We start from the raw sequence: 23,545 nt of genomic DNA, 5'->3' as shown, positions 1-23,545 counted from the left end.
AACGTCTTTACTAATGTCTGTACCGTACCCTCTCTATCTGTCTCTCTCTCTGTGCTCCTCGTTTTTTCTCTTTAATCCCTTCACCTCTGACCTCTGACCGCTGAAGACTCCAGCAGCTGCTGGGCGACAAGAAAGAGGAGGATGAGGAGGAAGAGGTGGAGGAAGACAGGTTTGTCCCTGTGTCTCTCTTTCCCCTCTATAATTAACCATAACCCCCTGTGTTTCGTCTCTGCTTGAAACCTTTGAATTCTGATTGTCTTTCAGGCAGGTAGTTTCCAGCCTTGGAGAACAGCCCAGAAAATGTTTATACTTCATTCATGTACTTTAAAGTGTATTTGGGTAAAAAAAAAAAAAAAAAAGGTAGTAGTAATGGGTGAATCTCACGAAACCCATTAAGAGCATGTCTAGGTGACATTTCAACAACATTTCCATGACGTTTACTTACTTCTTTCACCATAAACTCTGAGAATTTAGTTTATGACCATTTTCCGCCCTCTTACAACAACTTTAGTATTATTTATATGGTATTATAATATTTATCACTATTTTTAAGCTTTTATTTATATTTTTTTCAGTTTTCATTTTAATTTTGGTTTTAGCAATTTTGGTTTAATATGCTTTTGACATTTTTATTAGTTTTTAATATTTCTATTTAGCTTTAATTTAGTGTTGAGTTTTAATAATTATAGTGCTTCAACTTAAAGGTCCCATGGCATGAAAATGTCACTTTATGAGATTTTTTAACATTAGTATGAGTTCCTTTAGCCTACATATGGTATTTACATATTTTGCTTCGCCTTTGAGAAAATGAAAACTCAGATGGCCCAATCTGGAATCTTCCCTATATGTCGTCATACGGGGAAAGGTTACCTCCCCTTTCTCTGCTTTGCCCGCCCATGAGAAAATGAGCTACTACCGTGCGAGGCGAGCGCATTATTTTTTCCTCGAGATCATCATGGCTTGCAAACGAGCGAAGCATGGCAGTTGCTCAGTGTCTGGATGTTCAAATGAACACCTTAGTATTTTTTTTAGTTCCTTCATCCAAGCCTATGAAGAAATAGTGGGTTAATTTTATTTTCTCTGGTAATGCGCCGATACAACTTTCCAAAGTTTTGTATGTCTGTGCCACACATTTTCGCAGATGACTGTTTCCTCAACGTGGGCCAATACAGCCCAGTTGCTGTCGCACATGATATCTCCAGATATTTCTAGATTGCAGAGCTTAATGTAATTGTAATAAGAAAGATTGTAAAAACTTTTAAGATTTATGAAATATAAAATATGTAAACAAATAAATGATGCTGGCATGGTATCACATTTTACACAATGGCACCTATCCGAAAAGGTATTTGTAATAATGGCAGAGGTCTGACTAATTTAGTGGTGCTGGTTAGTGTCTATAGCTGATAATTATATATATAATATTTATGATAGCAAATCAGAGCAACATGAAAAGCCAACAATGTAGGCTAGCATTAGCTACATGATAATAACTGTAACAGCATACATAAACCAACTAATGTACCGTATCCAGACACAATATTTTAAACTAACCATTCGGAGACGTCCTGCTGTAGCCGCTGAGTTGCAACTTCTTCATCCGGATCAATTCTGGGTCAAACTGAAACGCTTGAACGACTGCGTGTCTACGAGCCATTGCGATACATCCACTGTCAACATTAGCGCATGGTACAGTGGCCGCAAGCTGGTTAAGGCCACACCCACCCTCCACCTTGCCCCGCCTCTCTCCTCCTCATTAGCATTTAAAGCTACAAACACAGAAATGGCACGTCCTGAGGAAAGCTCATTGTGGGACTTGCTCAGAGTGGCTGAAATTCTGCACCAAGGCTGAATTTCGGGAAAGAGACTTCAGATACAGTACTAGGGACCACTTTGGCCTATATAAAAGCATCCAAAAAGTAGCATGTCATGGGACCTTTAAAGGGATAGTTCATCCAAAAATGAACTCACCCTCATGTTGTTCCAAACCTGTATGAGTTTCTTTCTTCTGCTGAACACACAAGAAGATATTTTGAAGAATGTCTGTAAACAAACAGTTGACTTCCGTTGTATGGAAAAAATACTATGAAAGTCAATGGGGCCCATCAACTGTTTGGTTACTGACATTCTTCAAAATTATCGGTAACACTTTACAATACGGTTCATTTGTTAAACATTAGTTAATGGATTAACTAACATGAACTAACAATGAGCAATACATTTGTTACTGTATTTACTAATCTTCGTTAGAGTTAGTTAATGAGAATACAGTTGTTCATTCTTTGTTCATGTTAGTTCACAGTGCATTAACTAATGTTAACAAACTTTTAATAATGTATTAGTAAATGTTGAAATTAACATTAACAAAGATTAATAAATGCTGTATAAGTGCAGTTCATTATTAGTTCATGTTAACTAATGTAGTTAACTAATGTTAACTAATGAACCGTATTGTAAAGTGTTACCAAATTATCATCTTTTTTGGGTGAACTATCCCTTTAAGGTAAGCTTACACTACACGACTTTTGGCTGGATTTTGCTGTTGTAGACAGATTTCTAAGGTCTGCGATAAAACCCTCAGTTCATGGCCAAAAAAGTGCCCATTGTGGTCGCCGATGCTTAAGTATGAGCAGGTCATTGATGTGATCTGAAGCTGTTTCCAGCAGTCACAGATGCTACATTATTTTTACACCTGTTTGATATTATCATCATGTGATCTTGTATTGTGTGCGATGCAATAACAAGGTAGAACAGAAACAGAAATCTTGTAATTTCACGCATAAATTTATGTATGATTTTTTTTTTTCCGTTGTCGGTCAGGACCGTTGCGCGCTGCTATAACAAGACGATGACAGATGACAAGAAACCTTGTTGTGTAGTGTGAATACCAATAACGATTCAAGTAGTCTTACAGTCCTATAGTGTGAGTTTGCCCTTAAACTCAGTTTTGAAAGTTTTAAGTTTTCATTTAATATCTTTATTTTATTTGAGCTTTATTTCAATTACCAAAAGTGCTTTTTAATAGTTTTCATTAATAGTTCACAGTGTTGTTCTTTAGGGGCGGGTCAATTTTCTGATTAAGTGCTGAAATGTGAATCTGGGCGGTCATATGCTAATGAGCTCATGGCTGTGACATCATAGCCATGAAGATTTCTGAATGAGATGTTTTAACATTTTAGTTTTAATAAATGATGTGAGTGAACTAGAGAGGAAGTTTTGAATTGCCTGTGTTTTCAAAAGAGCAAATCTGCTTTCTTAATATTCCAACCATTTAACTTTTCTGTTGCATCATGTCCATCATAATACCAAGTTTTCTTTCCTTCCCTCCTAATTTTCTGTTTTCTGTTTCAGATAATCTATGCTGCTTTTTAAAAAAAAAAAAGTGCTTTTACAAATATATTTTTAATTTCTAGTTTTGATTTTTCCCCTGCAGTGCCAACAAAGATGAAACAGTTGATGGCGAACAGAAGATTAGCGAGAGAGAGCAGTTAGAATCAACCAATCAAGAGCCAGAGATGGTATGATTGACATTACACTTGCCCTATCAGAACATACAGTATTTTATGGCTGGAGCTCATCATACAGTTTTTGATATGAAATTGTTTCCCATAGGAGGCCAGTGACCGTGAGGAGGGGGATGGAGAGGAAGATGAGGAGGAGGTTGAGGAAGAGGAAATGGATGCTGAGGAGAGCTCTGATGAGTCTGACTCTGAACTGGATGAGAAGGGTACTGATGTGTACTGTAAAACATTTTTTTTTAAACCAGCCTTAAAACTACGTAAAAAAAAATAAAATATTAGGACAAATTCTCAGTAAAAGAGGATTTCAGTATGCAAATTCTATTAGTTTTTTAAACAAAATGATGTACAAATAAAATATTTCATTTTTTTAATACAATATAGCACATACATGATGTGAATTATATTTATATTAATATTTAATGTGAAAATATTCTGTTTAATGATTATCTGTATGTAAACACATTTTATTTATTTATTCATTTTTGATCAGAGGACTTTCAGGCTGATCTGGCCAACATCACGTGTGAGATCGCCATCAAGCAGAAGTTGATCGATGAGCTTGAGAACAGTCAGAGACGTCTGCACACACTCAAACAACAGTATGAACAGAAACTCATGATGCTGCAGTGCAAAATCAGAGACACGCAGTTGGAGCGAGACCGTGTGCTGCAGAACATGGGTAAGCTGAAAAATAAGTAAAGGGAATTTTCTTACTTTCAGTTATTAAAGTTTAATGAAAGATTATGAAAAACAAACTTTTTTTGTTGTTTTGTTTGGAACAACATGTACTAATCATTCACGACAAGACCAGAAACATACATTAAAGTCCCCATGAAATCAAAATTGAGGATTTTGGCTTTTAGTCAGTCCCTCCAGAAAAACCTGGAATTTGTTTGTGATTGTTGCAGGCTAAAATGCTTGATTTTGTGGCATGTTTTCTTAAAAAATGCGATGGAATATGCGGGATATTTTTGCAATTTTATGCGATGAAATTGAGGGAACTTGCAAAAACTACGGTTTGATGAAAAACAAAAAAAATAAAAGGTGATTCCCCCTGTTCTCGCTAGGTTACTACTTTAATGTAAAGAGTAATTTCCTATTACTTCCTATGATGAGCAAGCATACTAAATCACAGAATATTTAAGTTCTCATTCTGTTTTATTTCAGACCTTAATTAACACATGGCTCAAACTTACAAAACATTGAGTCAAACAAGTTCTGTAGCTTTACAAAAGGAATATGAGTTTGTAGAAAGGTGCTATATAAAATAAACGTATTATTATTAATATCCAACAACTTATATTACTATAAACTATGAATAAATAAAATATTTTTAAAAATGTTTGCTTCTTCCTGCCTGCTTCCGCGGCTGCTTTAACCATCCTTGGCGGTGGCAAAGTGAAAGTGGTTTTCCAGCGTCAACACGCAGATGCAGCAATATTTTGCCCCCACTGTCATGTAACACACCGGGAAACTGCTTTGCGCAGTCTTTTGCGCTTATTTATATTGTCAAATGAGAATGATTTGTATGCTTCATCATGGTTTCATGGTTTGCAGTTGATGTTCACGTCGCGTAATTACGTCACTTCACAAGGTTCCCATGGCAATAGGGGGAAAATAATGGCGCTTTACTAGTGTGAAGTAAACGCAACATTTTTCAACTTTCTGCTAAGATATGTCACTTTTTTGCAACGAAAATGCAGGGATTATGAAATCATGCTAGCCCCGCATATATTTTGCTTGATGAAATTGGCAATTTATGCGGCGAAAGTGCGGCGTATTTGAAAAAATACTTTGGCTGATTATGCATGAAATCAGGCGATCGCATAATCGCGTTTTTCTGGAGGGACTGTTTAGTATGAATATGTTAGTCTTACTGTTATCTGTAAGATAGTGTGCTCCAAAACAATGACAAAATTCGCATTTAGAAGATATAAGCATTCAAAAGTTAGTCTCTCACTTTCGTCCAATATGGATCAACGATCACTTCAGCATCTCATCACATTTTCTGTCCAATCAAGTGCTCTCTAGATTCTGAAGCATCCCACCCCCTACATTATAAATAGACAGTGAAGCTGCAGCTGAAATTGATCACTTGTTTTCACACTATTACTATTTTCTATATGGTGAATAGAGTGGATCATATGCACAGTCACAAAACATATCGGACCCAACTGAATTCTACACAGAATTATATATTTTAAAGTGATATGGAGGAGATTAGGAGCATTAAAAAAAACAGCACTGACAAGTAGATGAGAGAATACCGGTGCCATGCATGCACCAACATAAATTTCAAAATGAAACATTACAACAAACTACACTTTTCAAACTACATATCGTCAACATGATCATGATCACTGTTTTGCTTTATTAACAGATTTCCCCTTTAGATTTAATATGAAACTATTACATTGTGGCTGTCATACGCTGTCAAATGTGGCTTTACCGAGCTGAAAGGATAAGTTCACTTTTAAATAAAATTTTCCTGATAATTTACTCACCCCCATGTCATCCAAGATGTTCTTGTCTTTCTTTCTTCATCGAAAAGAGATTAAGGTTTTTGATGAAAACATTCCAGGATTTTTCTCCTTATAATGGACTTCACTGGCCTCCAAACGGTCCTATTCTACTTACAGAACAAACGCAGCACCAGTTCCATTTTTTTCGTAAGTAGAATAGGGAAGGCGTAGGACATTCTTTAGAAGAATATGAAAGTGCGGATTTGGCGGAACCACTTGGAAGGTGATCGTTTGTTTATATAAAGCATATACATTTACATGTTTTTCAAAAATGACCAATTGTTTCACTAGATAAGACCCTTGTTCCTCGTCTGGTATCGTTTAAAGCCCTTTGAAGCTGCATCGAAAATGTCATTTTGACCTTCAACCATTTGGAGGCCATTGAAATCATTTATAAGGAGAATAATCCTGGAATGTTTTTATCAAAAACCTTAATTTCTTTTCGACTGAAGAAAGAAGGACATGGACATCTTGGATGACATGGGAGTGAGTAAATCAGGAAAAATTTATTTGATAGTGAACTAATCCTTCAACAGCTCTGGCTGAGCAGTTATATAAGCGAAACACAATTGGATATTTAAAAAAGGAGAGTAGCTGTTTGATATGTCCTGCCCTGTCTTCCTGTTTCAGTGGAAATTCCGTCACCACATTGAATAACGCTGCATGTTCCAAGGCACTTCAGTAGGCTTTTAAAGGGATAGTTCACCCCAAAATGAAAATTTGATGTTTATCTGCTTACCCCCAGGGCATCCAAGATGTAGGTGACTTTGTTTCTTCAGTAGAACACAAATGATGATTTTTAACTTCAACCATTGCAGTCTGTCAGACGTATAATGCGTGTCAATAGGAACTCCATCTAAAAAACACGACAGACAAATCCAAATTAAACCCTGCGGCTTGTGACGACACATTGATGTCCTAAGACACAAAACGATCTGTTTGTGCGAGAAAAGGAACAGTATTTATATCATTTTTTACCTCTAAAACACCACTATGTCCGACTGCGTTCAGCATCTAGTTAGCGAGGTCAATAAACGCGTTCTGATGACGCAAGTGATGTCACGCGCTTTGCTACAATGAGTGTGAGACATCACTTCCATTGTTAGAGCGTGATCAGACCTCACTAACCGGATGTGGACTGCAGTTGGACAACTTATTAAAAAATCATATATATATATATATATATATATATATATATATATATATATATATATATATATATATATATATATATATATATATATAATATCCTTTATCCTTTATATATATATATATATATATATATATCCTTTATCCTTTATATATATATATATCCTTTAAGTAAATATTGAAATTTTGATTTCATGATGACTTTAAAATGTGGAGAAATAAATATATTTAAGTCAGAGTCATGACTCTGCTGTTACACACACACAATACTCTTAACATGTAGATCAGGTTTGAGTCCGGCCTTCAATATGCCCTGAGAAAAGCTAAGAAATTCTGTTTTGTTTCTTGTTTGGTTTTTGTTTTGTTTGTGTTTGTTTTGTTTGTTTTTTGTTTTGTTTTGTTTTTTTGTTTCTTCGGTTTTGTTTTGATTTTTGTTTGTTTGTTTGTTTTTTTATGGTTTGTTTTAGGCTCCATGGAATCATGCACTGAGGACAAGAGCAAACGAATAAAAGCAGAATACGAGAAGAAACTCGGTGTCATGAACAAAGAGCTGCAGAAACTACAGGCGGCTCAGAAAGAACATGCTCGTCTATTAAAGAACCAATCACAGTATGAGAAACAACTAAAGAAACTACAGCTGGATCTGGCTGAAATGAAGAAAACCAAAGTAAGAGTCACCATGGAGACTGAACATGGCTGTATACTGAATCACTGAAGAATGCTGAATCACCATTACAACACAAAATATTTTATTATAAACAGCGCCTCCCAGTGGTTAACAGACACAGCACCCCTACTGCAACATACTGCAAAAATTAAGAATTGGCTTGTAGTTGTTTATAGATTACTATAAAAATAAAAAGTGACATTGAACATAATGGTTATATATTGCATTATAATCACACATGAAATGTCTGAAATGTCACACATCAGAAATGTCCATAGTCCAAATTAAAGTACATTCTATTTAAATTTGTAAAGGTTTTTCTACTGCTAAGTAAGATTATTACCACTCTTCATGAAAATACCACTCTTCATGAAAATGAAAACTGTTTGCCAAAATCATATTAATAAGATATGGCAGTTAAGTAATTGAATTTGTCACATTTACTCACATAATTTTATCACATAATCAAAAAGCAGTCCAATTAAGATAATTCAAATTAAGACATTGAATTTCGTTCTATTTTACTCCACTTCCTTAAATTCAGATTCTAATTCTGAATCTTATTTCATACCTTATTTGAAATTGGTACACATACTGCACAAATAGCCTTTCTAATTATCATTATCCACTTTCTATTTCACAAATCCTACAGCAAAATTGGCATTGAAATGAGCTGACTGTTGCTATGGTGACTGTTGTCAGGTGCGTCTGATGAAGCAGATGAAGGAGCAGCAGGAGAAGAGCAGAATGGCCGAATCCCGCAGGAACCGAGAGATTGCCTCACTTAAGAAGGACCAGCGCAAACAGGAGGTGCATGATGGGAAAATAACACTGGTGCAGCATGAAAGAGCCAACTGACAGTGAAATATGCTCAATGTGATGTTTTTTTTTTTTTTTTTCTCTTGTACAGCATCAACTGAAACTGCTTGAAGCTCAAAAGAGACAACAGGAGCTCATTCTGCGCAGAAAAACTGAGGAGGTGAATTTTTCACCTGAAGTTTGTTTCTACTGTACCTACAAAGTGTGACACATTGATATTTAATCACACAATAAAATAATGTTTAAAATATTGATTTAAAATATAAAAATATATTATTAACTTACAATATTATTAAATTCCTAGTGTAATACATTTAATTTCCTTAAACATGCATATACCCCGAAAATAAGTCACTTACTTTTATATTTTTCCATTAAAAGGAAAAGAAGAAGCTCAAATGTGCATGCATGATGCGTGAGAACTATGAGGTCTATTCTCATCACACACATACATTCAAGCTTCTGTGCTTAGCATACTTGATGCACACTTTTGTAACAAATCACTCGAAAGTCATTTATTGCTGTTTATTTTTATCTGCCGTCAGACTATCTGAGATGTTGTTGCCATAACGCGTTGCTATGGGTTGCGTCTTGCTTCGGACTTGACTAACAGACCACGAGCTTCATGCTTTCTAACGCTAAATCCACACTTTTTCATTTTGTTGCAATTATTCTGCTTATTGTATATATAAAATACAAGATGTTTGTGTCAGCAGTCCCATATTCCTGACAACACAGTCTGTTTACAATGTAAACTCATTATAACTGATTATAAATATTTGAATCAGTTAATCGAATTAACTTGTTGTAGCTGAATTAATATTACAATCAATTAATCTGTTCAGCCAGCGAACACTCGGTATTGATCGTCTATCAACTCTTCAGAAAGAATATTTTCCGTGGCCACAGAAAAATAATGCATTGTTTATAAGCAGATCAGAATCAACTCGCAAGAATGTGCACAAAGTTTTATTTGACTAAATCACAAACACATAGCTAGACTAAACACACATAGACATACAAATCACGTATACATAGGAAATGAGAGAGTGGAAATGAAATTAAACCGTAGCATAACAGGGGAATGGAGCTATGAAGGGGGTAAACAGAGGGGTTAACAACTTAATACTAACTCACCATTTAGTGTTTAAATGTACGATACTTGCAAATGCCTTAGCTGTTGAGGAGCGTCTAGATATGCAGTCTCGGGAGAAATTCTTGATGGATCAGTCCGATGGTGCTGAAGTTGTAATCAATATCTTCTGCATTGAATGAAGAAATGACGTCGAACTTGCGCTGTTAAATTGACCCTGTTGTAGAGGAAGTTGTGCATGGCTTGAAGTGAATGAGGCCTGTCTGCACAGCTGCGCTGGCCAGCTGGCCAGGTGAGTTGACCAGCAATCAGTAGAATCAGCAAGAACAAAGGCAGTAGACCAGAAGAGCGAGCGCTGACCAGAAGATCTGCGTGGGGGCTTTTTAACCTCTAGTCACACCTTTGAGTTTTGGCTTGACCAATGAGAAAGGTGCAATTCTCTGGCAGGAGTTTCTTTGTTTGAAAGTAACCTCGTTTGCATGAGGGAAGTGTCCATTTATACTAAATGTATAACTTACAATGCATTCTATGAGATGATGTCAACTAAAGTGTGAGTTATTAAACGAATGGTGGTGCAATGAAGCAAATGGTGGTTCTCAGTGGGGGGGCCAGACATTATGGAGTCTGCATGTTGTCAAGATTGATTTTTACAATTGTGTGTCGATTCAGACGCTACATCTACTATACAATATATATATATATATAGATATATATATATCTGAATCAGAATCAGAAAGAGCTTTATTGCCAGGTATGTTGTTTACACATACTAGGAATTTGTTTTAGTGACAGAAGCTCAACAGTGCAACAGAGTAACAGCGACAAGACAAGACACATAATAAAGCGAATAAAATAATATACAAATTTACAAGATAGACAAGTGCAGAAAAAGCAAAAAACAATATAGAATATAGACAATTTGTATGTACAGTTATGTGTGCAAATTTGAAATATAAATAAGCGTTTTAAGTAAATAAAGTGTAATAGTGTTGCGTGTTCCGTGTTTGTCAAGTGTTTATGAGATGGATTGCTTGAGGGAAGAGACTGTTCCTGTGTCTGGACGTTCTGGTGCTCAGGGCTCTGTAGCATCGACCAAATGGCAACAGTTCAAAGAGGGAGTGTGCTGGATGTGAGGGGTCCAGAGTGATCTTCTTTGCCCTTTTCCTCACTCCGGATAAGTACAGTTGGAGAGTGGGGAGTGTTGTACCAATGATCAGCAGACCGGACTACCCTCTGTAGTCTTCTGAGGTCAGATTTGGTAGCTGAGCTGAACCAGACGGTAATTGAAGTGCAGAGGATGGATTCAATGATGACAGAGTACAACTGTTTCAGCAGCACCTGTGGCAGGTTCAACTTCCTCAGCTGGCGAAGGAAGTACAACCTCTGCTGGCCTTTTTCACAATGGACTCAATGTGGTTGTCCCACTTCAAGTCCTGGGAGATGGTGGTGCCCAGGAACCTGAATGACTCCACTGCAGTCACAGTGCTGTTCATGATGGTGAATGGGGGAAGAGCAGGGGGGTTTCTCCTAAAGTCCACGATCATCTCCACTGTCTTGAGCGTATTGAGCTCCAGGTTGTTAAGACTGCACCAGACAGCCAGCTGTTCAACCTCCAGTCTGTAAGCAGACTCGTCACTATCCTGGATGAGACCGATCAGTGTGGTGTCATCCGCAAACTTCAGGAGCTTGACAGAGGGGTCTTTAGAGGTGCAGTCGTTGGTGTACAGGGAGAAGAGCAGTGGGGAGAGGACACAGCCCTGAGGGGCGCCGGTGCTGATGGTGCATGTGCTGGATGAGAATTTTCCCAGCCTCACTAGCTGCTGCCTGTCTGTCAGGAAGCTGGTGATCCACTGACAGACAGAGGTGGGCATGGAGAGCTGTCTTAGTTTGGCTGGAGGAGTGATGGGATGATGGTGTTAAAAGCAGAGCTGAAGTCCACAAACAGGATCCTCAGATAAGACCCTGGTTTGTCCAGATGCTGGAGAACATAATGCAGTCCCACATTGACTGCATCATCCACAGACCTGTTTGCTCAGGTAAGCAAACTGCAGGGGGTCCAGTAAGGGTCCAGTGATGTCCTTCAGATAAGCCAGAACCAGTGTTTCAAATGACTTCATGGCCAAAGACGTTAGAGCCACAGGTCTGTAGTCATTTAATCCAGTAATTTTGGGTTTCTTTGGGACGGGATGATGGTGGAGCATTTGAAGCATGAGGGGACTTCGCACAGCTCCAGTGATCTGTTGAAGATCTGTGTGAAAATGGGGGCCAGCTGGTCAGCGCAGGTTTTCATACATGCTGGTGAAACGCTGTCTGGGACTGGTTCCTTTCTTCTCTTGTTCCTTCTGAAGACCTGGCGCACATCATCTTCACTGAACTGAATTGCAGGTGTGGGGGAGACGGGGGTTGTTGGAAGTGTGAATGGTGATTTTTCAAACCTGCAATAAAACCCATTCAGATCGTCTGCCAGTTGTTGATTCTCCACAGAGCTGGGGGATGGTGTCTTGTAGTTGGTGATAACGTTCAGACCTTTCCACACTGAAGCTGTGTCATTAGAATAGAACGGATTCCTAAGTTTATCAGAATAATTCCTCTTTGCCACTCTGATCTCCTTTTCCAGTGTGTATTTGGCCTGTGAGCTTGTCTCTGTGAGCTTGTCCAGATCGGTGGCAGCAGCTTCAAAAACACTCCAATCAGTCCATTCAAAACAGGCTTATAAAGCCTGTTTCGGTGGTCCATCTCTTCACAGTCCTTGCTACAGGTTTAGCTGATTTTAGCCTATTTTGCCTGTAGGTCGGTATGAGATAAACTAGACAGTGATCAGAGAGCCCCAAAGCTGCTCGTGGGACAGAGTGATATGCATCCTTTATTGCTGTGTAACAGTGATCCAGTGTATTACTGTCTCTGGTGGGACCAGTAACATGCTGTCTGTATTTTGGAAGTTCACGTGAGAATCGCTTTATTAAAGTCCCCAAGAATGATTAGAACAGAGTCCGTGTGTTGTTGCTCACTCTCTGTGATCATATCAGCGAGTAACTGTAAAGCCGCTTGCGGAGGAATGTAGACGCTCACCAGAATGAACGAGCAAAACTCCCACGGCGTAAATATATATATATATAATATAATATATATATATAATATATAATATATAATATATATAATATATATAATATATATATATATATATATATATATATATAATATATATATAATTTTTATGCCCACTGTTGGCGCTTTCGGCGGTGGACAGGAGTCACCATGGGCGCCCTGACTGATCTGCAGCTATGCAGCCCCATACGCAACAAACTACGATGCATTGTGCTTTCTATCAGAACCAGTACTTCTTGAGCAATTTTAACTACAGTAACTCATCTGTTGGATCGGACCACACAGGCCAGCCTTCGCTCCCCAAGTGCATCAGTGAGCCTTGGCCGCCCATGACCCTGACGCCGGTTCACCACTGTTTCTTCCTTGGACCACTTTTGATAGATACTGACCACTGCAGACCAGGAACACCCCACCAGAGCTGCAGATTTGGAGATGCTCTGACCCAGTCAAATTTGCAAAATGTTCACTTGCTGCCTAATCTATCCCACCCACTAACAGGTGCCGGGATAAAGAGATAATCAGTGTTATTCACTTCACCTGTCAGTGGTCATAATGTTATGCCTGATCGATGTATATACTATACACTTAATGTTTTGCAATATTATAGATTTGACAATACCAAAACTATTGTACAAGAACTGAGCTGAGTTGGATGATGACATCACCGTTTTCTACAGAGCTTCTTTGTAGTTGAATTGAACTAATTTTTGATTATTTCTTGAAAACTAGAAAAGTAGTTCTCTGTAGTGGGGAGAACTACTTGGAGTAACCTAACCATCTCATATGGGTGAGGACAACATCTCGATGCTGAACCGGCATTTCCCAAATAAGACAAATGATTCACACAGGGCACTTACTCAAGGCACAGAAGCTGATGAATTTTGGTTTTTGTTTCGCCAATGAGATTGGAGAGAGTCCACACATGCTTAAGACACAGTCACGCAGAAGCGTTCCCATAGCATCAACATTCTGATTACATTGAGTTCCCTTGAAAGGGAACTTGATCAGGACATCCCTAGATAAAGATAACTGAAATAAAGTTAGTTAAAGTTGAAGTACTAAAATGACTAAAACAAAAACTAAGATAAAATAAATTATAGCTAAATAGAAATATTAAAAATCTAATGACAATAGCACATAAAATTACTAAAACTTAAACTAAAATTAAAACTGAAAGCAAAATTAAAAGCCAATTCAAAAATGTTAATAAATATTATAAAAGTATATAAATAATACTAAAATAACACCAGTGCACTACAATATTCACTATAATACACATTTTTAATTAGAAATGCAACTAACTGAAATAATATATGTATATGTGTGTGTTGTAGTACTGAAATGACCAAAACAAAGTTAAAGGGTTGGTTCACCCAAATACGAAAATAATGTCATTTATTACCCACCCTCATGTCTTTCCACACTCGTAAGACCTTCGTTCATCTTCGAAACACAAATTAAGATATTTTTACAGTTTTTCTTTAGTTTTTCTTTGAAATCGCCCATACTAGATATTGTAACTAACCCTTTAAAGCAAAATAGGAATATTAAAAATAAAAATAACAAAAGTTAATAACACAAATTTCTAAAATTAAAACTGAAATTATAAAATGAATAGCTAATTCAAAATATTAATAGATATTTTACTATTATTTATATAGAGTAACACTGATGCACTTATATACTGTAATGCACTTATACTTTTTAAATGCATAAATTATTTTTAGGGCCACTATGGTTGTATATTTATTATATAAATACTTTCATATCGTACATTTGAATATTATATAAATTTACTTCTATGTGAGTGGAAAAGTACCAAATATTAATGCCATAATTTAGGCATGCAGATATTTTTATTGTCTATTCATCCGTTAATTCGTTTTTTAATCTGACTATTCATTTTGGCAGTCAGATAAGACATAATTGCATTTTCAAAAGTTTCCTGTAGTGATTACTGCTGTCTCTCTCAGGTTACCGCTCTGAGAAGACAGGTGCGGCCGATATCAGGAAAGGTCACACGAAAGGTCAATCTTCATGAGCCAAACCAGGACCTCTCTCACAGACCACCCTCAGGTCGGACATACATGGGCTCAGGAGCACCTAATGGAACCAGGTACATTATACAGGCCTCATTTGCGTACTTGTAAATATGTTTACGTGAACTCATTATGCCTGTGACTGACAATTGTTTGCTTTAGATTATACCATCGCAGACCTGTTGGAATATACTCCACCCGAGTGGCTCGTGGAAAATGGCAGAGTCTGGAACGCCGCATCTCCGATATTATCATGCAGCGTGTGACAATTTCCAATATGGAGACTGACATGAATCGTCTTCTAAAGGTAAAAATCAACCTGTATCATGAGAAACACTTACTTTACAATTACAAATCTGCCTTAAAGGGATAGTTTACCCAAAAATGAAAATTGTCCCATGATTTACTCACCATCAAGCCGTCCTAGGTGCATATGACCTTCTTTCAGACTAACACAATCGGAGTTATATTAAAATATATCCTGGCTCTTCCAAGCTTCATAATGGTAGTGAATAGGGCTTGAGATTTCGAAGCCCAAAAAAGCACATCCATCCATCATAAAAGTAATCCTTACGGCTTCAGGGGGTTAATAAAGGCTTTCTGAAGCAATTATAGTTATTATAAGTTCATAAAGTTTTAAATATGGATATTTTTCTTACAAAAACCCATCACTTCACTTCAGAAAGCCTTTATTAACCCCCTGGAACAGTATGAATTAATTTTATGATGGAAGGATGCACCATATACACGTAGGATGGCTTGAGGATGAGTGAATCATGGGATAATTTTCATTTTTGGGGAAACTATCCCTTTAATGCTAATACAGTAGATAAAAATATATACACTGATCATACTTACTTAACTTTTATTTGAAACCTTTTTGCAATGTATTTGTGTTTACATTCCTAAAATAAAAGCTCTGTACAAACTTGTCTAGCTTCTCATTGTTCGAAATCCTGTCCACAGCAACGTGAAGAGCTGACGCGTCGGCGGGATAAGATAAACAGAAAGAGAGAGAGACTGCTGGCAGAAGAACCGGAGGTAGAAAAAGATGTTCAGTCTCTGAATGAGGAGCTGGAGTCTCTGCTGGCCAACATCGACTACATCAACGACAGCATCTCTGACTGTCAGGCCAACATCATGCAGATGGAGGAAGCCAAGGTGAGGCAACTCTCACTGCTGCCTACTCTCTGAGCATGGGATATCTGTTGAGGTTCACTTGACAAAATGCGTTACGCCCATGCCACTGTTTGCATATTAGAGGAGTTCACAATGTGATGACATTATATACTTCTGTAAATAAAAATAATATAAATGACCAAACGTTTGTACTGTGTATTTATAGAAATATACCTTTATTATTAATTAAATATTAAATGTTATATTTGAAAGTACTAAGATGAGTGATAATTATCTTTTGCAATGTTTAATATGAAAATAAACATAATTTGGTTAGATTAGATATAGATATATTTTATCTCATTTATACATAATCATGATCACTGTAACTCCAAACAACCTGCAAGCAACTGTGTACAAACAACTCCTCGATAATAACGTTGGAGCTTCAACTATTTTTACCGCCTTTATTTAATTTAAATTTCTTGTGCTGGAGTGAAGCGCAATGGCTGGTGGGTAAATTCCTCTCTCCACTTCTGTGAAGTGATGTATCTGTGTACTCTTCCCTATGCCATTTGTAGTGCCCTTTGAACTGAACATGTTCTCTCCCTTCGGATTGGAACTTCACTTAAAATGGTGGAATATCCCATGAAGTTCACTTTGCAGGGCACTTACAGTCAAATGAAACGCTCCTCCTATTATCTGAATCAGTTTACTGAAATGAATCTGAATCAGTTCATGGGCATTTTTTATGTTATAATACAATCTCTTAACACAATTTATTGTTGATTGACTACTATTAGTATGCCATCCATGGGTTCATCTCCCCCCAAAGGTGTAAACATAGAGCCTCCCATGCACCATCCAAAAATTGAGAGCGGTCCACTCTATCAGTCTTGTTCCAGCTCAACCTATAGTGTAAGTTTGAGGCGTGGCTGCTGTAGCAGGTGGAGCCCGTGGGTGTTTAGCCAGTGTGGGACTATGGCTGATGCATTACATAGGAAAAGATATTTGTCTCAAGTTACAGAAGTGCAAGACAAAATTCACTGCATTTAGACCTTCAAAGATTAAGCAGGTCATGAACACGTCAAAGCAAACAAGGCATTGCGATGCAATGTGCTACAATGGATGCTTCAATACCATACAGCATAGTCATAAACAGGACGTGGACGTGTCAAAATCGTCATTTTTTTACTCTTCCATTTGTCCTGTTGTCAGCACAGCACTTAAACACATCCTAAATTGAATGGGAATCTGTGTACTGCATCCAGTGTAGATGGCATTTAGTGATTACTTGCAGGATATTTTCATTTTACAAAGACCTCATATGTCAAAAGTTTGGAAAATTTGATTTATGTCATGACCCCTTTAAATCAAACCACTGGTTTCTTTAAAACTCTATGAATTCACTCCAATTACTCAAAATATATCACTAGTATAAATGGATTTCGAAAAAATTATATACTTTATTTTTTTATTTGTAGGAAGAAGGCGATGCTGTTGATATCTCAGCTGTGATTGGGTCCTGCACTCTGGCTGAATCTCGATTCCTACTGGACCATTTCATGTCCATGGCCATCAACAAGGTATCCAATCACAAAACTGTTAATCCGCTTTGGTCTTCTCTGTTACAGGCTATAATGTTAAAAGTTTCATCCTCATAAATAGTTTCATTAATTTTGAAAACATTAGCACATTTGCCCTCTGTTTCACAGACAAGCCTTAAGCTAGTCCCAGACTAAAATGCATGTTTGAGCTGTTTTAAAATGAAATCAACTTGTACTGACATATCTTAAAATATGTCAGTGCCATTGTTTTGTCTCAAGATGCACATCAGTAATGTTTTTTTTTTCTAGTGTATGTTTATAAAAGCAACTTAAATACCCTAATTGAAATAAGGCTTAGCCCTGTCTGTGAAACCAGGCTTTGGTGTTCATCCTGACCACATGCTTTCAGGGTCTACAGGCAGCTCAGAAGGAATCTCAGATAAAGGTGATGGAGGGGCGGCTCAAGCAAACTGAGATCAACAGTGCCACTCAAAACCAGCTGCTCTTCCACATGCTGAAAGAGAAGGCAGAGTTTAACCCGGAACTGGATGCATTGTTGGGGAATGCTCTGCAAGGTAGGACATTTCTCCTGAAAATTATGTTAGCCCTTTGACCCCAGGCCCTAAGACCCCAGGCCCTTAACAGAGACTTTGGCTGTACTACCCAGCCCTGTTAATGTGCCAGAATGCTCATAGTGAAAGATTTTGCTAATCATAAGAAACCCGGAAGGTTTTTTTATTTTTTATTTATTTATTTTTTTGTTTTTGTGTGTGTGTGTGTGTGTGTGTGTGTGTGTGTGTGTGTGTGTGTGTGTGTGTGTGTGTGTGTGTGTGTGTGTGTGTGTGTCTGATTCTGCACATACTCAATCAAAAAATTTGATAAAGTTACTGTTTTCCAATCTGAGGTAAAGTGCAATTGTGGATTCTGGATTCTGCTCCTGGAGAGCTATTATCCTGAGTGTAGCTCCAGTTCTAATCAAACATACCTCAACCAGCTAATCAAGGTCTTCAGGATTACTTGAAAATAACAAGCAGGTGTGTTGGAGCAGGTTTGGAACTGAAGTCTGCATGAAGGTAGCCCTCTAGTTTCACTTTTCCACCGGGGATGCTGCTGGAGCCAGTGTCCAATTTGCTTTTCTACAAAAAAAAAAAAAAACATGGACTAGGGCCTGAATCTTGTTTCCAAAACAACCCCCGAAAACTTGCTGGTCTTGATCAGTCATTGGTCATTGGAAAACAAGCTTTGGGCAAGCCCTGACTCCAGCTACTCACCAGCCCCAGTGGAAAAGTTGTACAAGAGCACTATTTTCTACCCCTAGTCTAGGGTGTGCACCAACTAGTTGATTAGTTCTGCCACTAGTTGATGTGTCGAGTCTTTGATGACTAATCACGGAGTTGCACAAGCCATAATTCTTGGAAACCACCCTCAAACAAATCAAGTATTGCCCAGAACCTGTCAGAAACTTTAAGCATGTGTAGTTGTTTTATGCACTATTTATGACAGTGCAAGCAGTGCGAATCTTATGATGGAGATATGCACATTTTCATTTTCACTTTTTATAAAAATGGCTGAAACACAACACAAATCATAGTCCCGGGTGCTGATAGTTAACTGGAAGAGCAGGCCAGGGTGCCCATTGCAACTCGAACTTGACCCTCTTCAGTTTACTGTCTTGACTCTGACTCAACCCTCCTTAGGTCTCGTTCTTGACTCTGACTTTACCCACTCAGGTGGGACTTGGACTCGAATGAGCTTTTCTCGACTACAGCACTGAACTCTATGTTCTGTTGAGTTTGTGGTCTCAGCATCAACGTTAAGTGTGGTCCACATTGCAGCTTATTTTGCCCAAGAACCACCTGAGATTGTCAAAATTATATATCTGGCCAGAATTTATTTTTTTGATGCCTTAAATTTGGGGTGTCCAGTCCCGTGCCTGGAGGGCCAACGTCCTGCGGAGTTTAGCTCCAACCTGTTCAAACACTCCTGCTTGAAAGATTTTAGCAGAGGTCCTGCAGATCTTGATAGGCTGGTTCAGGTGTGATTAGTTATGGTTAGAGCTAAACTCTGCAGGACATTGGCCCTTCAGGAGCAGGATTGGACACCTCTGCCTTAAATGATACCACAATAACGGACCTACATATAACAAAGTTGTACCTCAATCAAATAACAGTGAATCAGTCCCCATGAAAGGTTGTATGGTGTTCCCATGTCCTCATGTACAGGCTTTCCACGAAATGTATTGGTTTAAATGTGTGGAAACCCTTGAAATATCTTTTCCATATTCACATTGTATTGTGGTATATCCATGAATACCATCATTCCATATAATTTCATCTGGGGGAATGTATTTTTGATTTCTTTGTTGCCTTTTTTTCTGTCCCCCCTGTTGCCTGATTTAAACAGAACTAGGTAACATGCCCTTGGGTGAGTACCAGTAGCCACACTCTATCTGTAATGAGAGCATGGGTCTACCTCCTTGGACTAACCACAGGCTAGCGGTCCCATCCGCAGGTGCATGAGGCTTCTGTTCATCTGTCCACACCTCCTCTACCGGTTCTTACCATAATAAACCATCAATCCCCAGCTAGCAGTATATACTACTTATTACCATTAGCATACATCGCAGTCCAGCAGCAGGAAAACAAGTGATTCTTCCAGACCATGTACGACTAATTTTTTCCCCCTCCTTTTTGAATGATTTACCATTTGTGTTCCCTCATCCTTCTTCTCCACAACTTTTTTGCACTAACTTTGATGATAACCTCTTTCTGGTCACAGCTGATATCAGAAAATGGTTTGGATCAGCTTTCACAGCAACTAAAGAAACTAGCATGGTAGAGCTGTGCTTAATTTATCCTCAGTCGCTTTTCATTACTACCACACTCTTGAAAGTCACTTAAACATCACAGATAACAGCGTCGGCGTGATTTTGCCTTAATTCAAGGATCTTGCAAGTCCTTCCAATTCTTCTGGTGTAAGTTAGACACCCAATTGTGGATGTTTGAATATCCACTTTCATTTCTTTTTCCTCATTAGAAAATGGAGATGACAGCAGTAGTGACGAGTCGACCCCAAGTCCTGCACTGGAAGGAAAGTAAGTTAATCCGTCAATGGTAAATATATTTGTTATCATTGATGTGCTTCAATGATTGAGCAAACCTAAGTCAATATCTTTTCCCATAATTCAGCACCCTGGCCTCAGACCTCATGAAGTTATGTGGCGAGACTAAATCTAGGACTAAGGTATAGGACAAATTGAATTTTACCTTACCCAGAGCTTGGTAACCAAGAGATTTTAAGGTGCAAACCATTAAAAGGTTGATCTATGGTCACTGTGCCCATAATCAAGACCCCTAATCTCAGTGGGACTGAACCTAATAAGTGACTTTGGATGACAACCAATTCTTTGCCTGTCCTGTTCCTTATTTAACTAACCTTGTCCATTTGTTTTTGCAATAATCACAAAGGCCCGAAGAAGGACCACTACTCAGATGGAGTTACTCTACTCAAACAACTGTGACTCTGGCCCAGACACACCGACAAGAGACTACTCCATCCCTTTACACCCAATGGCTGAGACATCTGAGGGAGCTGGAGATTTGGAGTCTGCTGGAAATACAGTCAGAGATCGGGACTACATGCTCCCCCCTGCTGGATTGTCCTCTAGAATGGGTAGCATGTAAGTGTAAAGTAATCTCAAACCTTGCTAATTAAAATCTTCACTTACTTACTGCTCCACCTCACTTCATGCATGAACTAACTACTCCTGCTTTATGTTTACTTTAAAATGTCCTTTTTTCAACAAATGTTGTCTTGTTAAAGAAAGATATTTTGATGTCACACTATTTTTTGTCCTGCTATGCTGTTAAGACTGATCTCATCTGGTCTCTTTCGGTTTAGACAAAAGTTAAAAAAATCTTCAAAGATGATCAAAGATGGTCTTCTCTAACGCTTTTATTCAATTGACTTTCATTACTGTTCCATGTATGTTGCTAACAACACTAAACAACTGTAGTCAGTAGTCAAGAGTCAGACTTGGCCATACAATCTAATTAACTAAACAGATTTCAGACCGTTATAATAAATAGTTATTTATTATCACTGTTATTTCTCTTTCAATTTGGACCACCGGTAGCTAGATAAGAACATGTGTCGTGAGTTGTGGGAACTACTTACACTTCTGGCAACTATTTTTGGCAATCTGTTTTACCACAAATGTACTTCAAGTTTACCAGAAAGAAACAGTTTTTGCAAAGAAGTGTGTTCAAGAATAACATCAACTGTGATGATCTACAGCAAGAGGTTGAGACACATAACACAATATTCACAATAACACATTACCGTTCATGTTCTTTTAACTAAATCACAATCTGACAACTGTTTGGAATCCTTTTTTCAGAAGCATTCCAAACATTTAAAGTTTAAATACTGTATTTTTTTTTTTTATTTAACTTTTTTTTTTTTCATAACATGACGACTAATTTCACTTCACTGTTTTACAATAGTAGCAGAAATTTTCAAAATATCTGTTTGCCAGTAGTGGTGGATACTGTATTTTCAAAATAACTGTCTTCTAGTAGTAGCAAATATTTTCAAAATAACTGTTTGCCAGTTGTGGTAGATATTTTCAAAGTATCTGTTTGCCAGTATTGGCAAATATTTCCAAAATAACTGTTTGCCAGTATTGGTAAATATTTTCAAAATAACTGTCTTCTAGTAGTAGCAAATATTTTCAAAATAACTGTTTGCCAGTATTTGCGACTATTTTCAAAATAACTGTTTGCCAGTTGTGGCAGATATTTTCAAAGTATCTGTTTGCCAGTATTGGCGAATATTTTCAAAATAACTGTTTGCCAGTGTTTTCGAATATTTTCAAAATAACTGTTTGCCAGTGTTTTCGAATATTTTCAAAATAACTGTTTGCCAGTATTGGTGAATATTTCTAAAATAACTGTTTGCCAGTATTGGTGAATATTTCTAAAATAACTGCCAGTTGTGGTAGATATTTTCAAAGTATCTGTTTGCCAGTATTGGCAAATATTTCCAAAATAACTGTTTGCCAGTTGTGGCAGATATTTTCAAAGTATTTGTTTGCCAGTATTGGCGAATATTTTCAAAATAACTGTTTGCCAGTTGTGGCAGATATTTTCAAAGTATCTGTTTGCCAGTATTGGCGAATATTTTCAAAATAACTGTTTGCCAGTAGTAGCAAATATTTTCAAAATAACTGTTTGCCAGTATTTTCAAATATTTTCAAAGTAACTGTTTGCCAGTTGTGGTAGATATTTTCAAAGTATCTGTTTGCCAGTATTGGCAAATATTTCCAAAATAACTGTTTGCCAGTATTGGTAAATATTTTCAAAATAACTGTCTTCTAGTAGTAGCAAATATTTTCAAAATAACTGTTTGCCAGTATTTGCGACTATTTTCAAAATAACTGTTTTCCAGTTGTGGCAGATATTTTCAAAGTATCTGTTTGCCAGTATTGGCGAATATTTTCAAAATAACTGTTTGCCAGTAGTGGCAAATACTTTCAAAATAACTGTTTGCCAGTAGTGGCAAATATTTTCAAAATAACTGTTTGCCAGTTGTGGCAGATATTTTCAAAGTATCTGTCTGCCAGTATTGGCGAATATTTTCAAAATAACTGTTTGCCAGTATTGGCGGATATTTTCAAAATAACTGCCAGTATTTTCGAATATTTTCAAAATAACTGTTTGCCACTTGTGGCAGATATTTTCAAAGTATCTGTTTGCCAGTATTTGCGACTATTTTCAAAATAACTATTTGCCAGTTGTGGCAGATATTTTCAAAGTATCTGTTTGCCAGAATTGGCGAATATTCTCAAAATAACTGTTTGCCAGTATTTGCGAATATTTTCAAAATAACTGTTTGCCAGTATTGGTGAATATTTCTAAAATAACTGTTTGCCAGTATTGGTGAATATTTCTAAAATAACTGCCA

The 23,545-nt window shown here is 37.5% G+C and overlaps 1 protein-coding gene across 7 annotated transcripts in view; it reads left to right on the top strand.

The window, feature by feature from the left end:
• Positions 1-23,545, top strand: part of LOC137015419 (kinesin-like protein KIF21A) — a 109,257-nt gene that overhangs the window by 64,487 nt on the left and 21,225 nt on the right. For 4 of the 7 annotated variants that reach the window (XM_067380365.1, XM_067380364.1, XM_067380371.1 and 1 more), the window contains 15 exons: positions 3,434-3,518; positions 3,613-3,727; positions 4,012-4,200; positions 7,660-7,859; positions 8,562-8,669; positions 8,770-8,838; positions 14,850-14,992; positions 15,078-15,222; positions 15,882-16,076; positions 17,519-17,620; positions 17,991-18,156; positions 19,985-20,005; positions 20,618-20,675; positions 20,770-20,824; positions 21,049-21,260. In XM_067380365.1, the coding sequence (XP_067236466.1) occupies positions 3,434-3,518; positions 3,613-3,727; positions 4,012-4,200; positions 7,660-7,859; positions 8,562-8,669; positions 8,770-8,838; positions 14,850-14,992; positions 15,078-15,222; positions 15,882-16,076; positions 17,519-17,620; positions 17,991-18,156; positions 19,985-20,005; positions 20,618-20,675; positions 20,770-20,824; positions 21,049-21,260 (1,863 nt within the window). The remainder of the gene's footprint in view (positions 1-3,433; positions 3,519-3,612; positions 3,728-4,011; positions 4,201-7,659; positions 7,860-8,561; positions 8,670-8,769; positions 8,839-14,849; positions 14,993-15,077; positions 15,223-15,881; positions 16,077-17,518; positions 17,621-17,990; positions 18,157-19,984; positions 20,006-20,617; positions 20,676-20,769; positions 20,825-21,048; positions 21,261-23,545) is intronic. The other 3 variants (XM_067380369.1, XM_067380368.1, XM_067380366.1) reach the window with 2 other exon arrangements.

This window comes from Chanodichthys erythropterus, chromosome 24, assembly GCF_024489055.1.
Source record: "Chanodichthys erythropterus isolate Z2021 chromosome 24, ASM2448905v1, whole genome shotgun sequence".
NCBI lineage: Eukaryota > Metazoa > Chordata > Actinopteri > Cypriniformes > Xenocyprididae > Chanodichthys > Chanodichthys erythropterus.
This window is presented reverse-complemented; position numbering and strand designations above follow the sequence as displayed.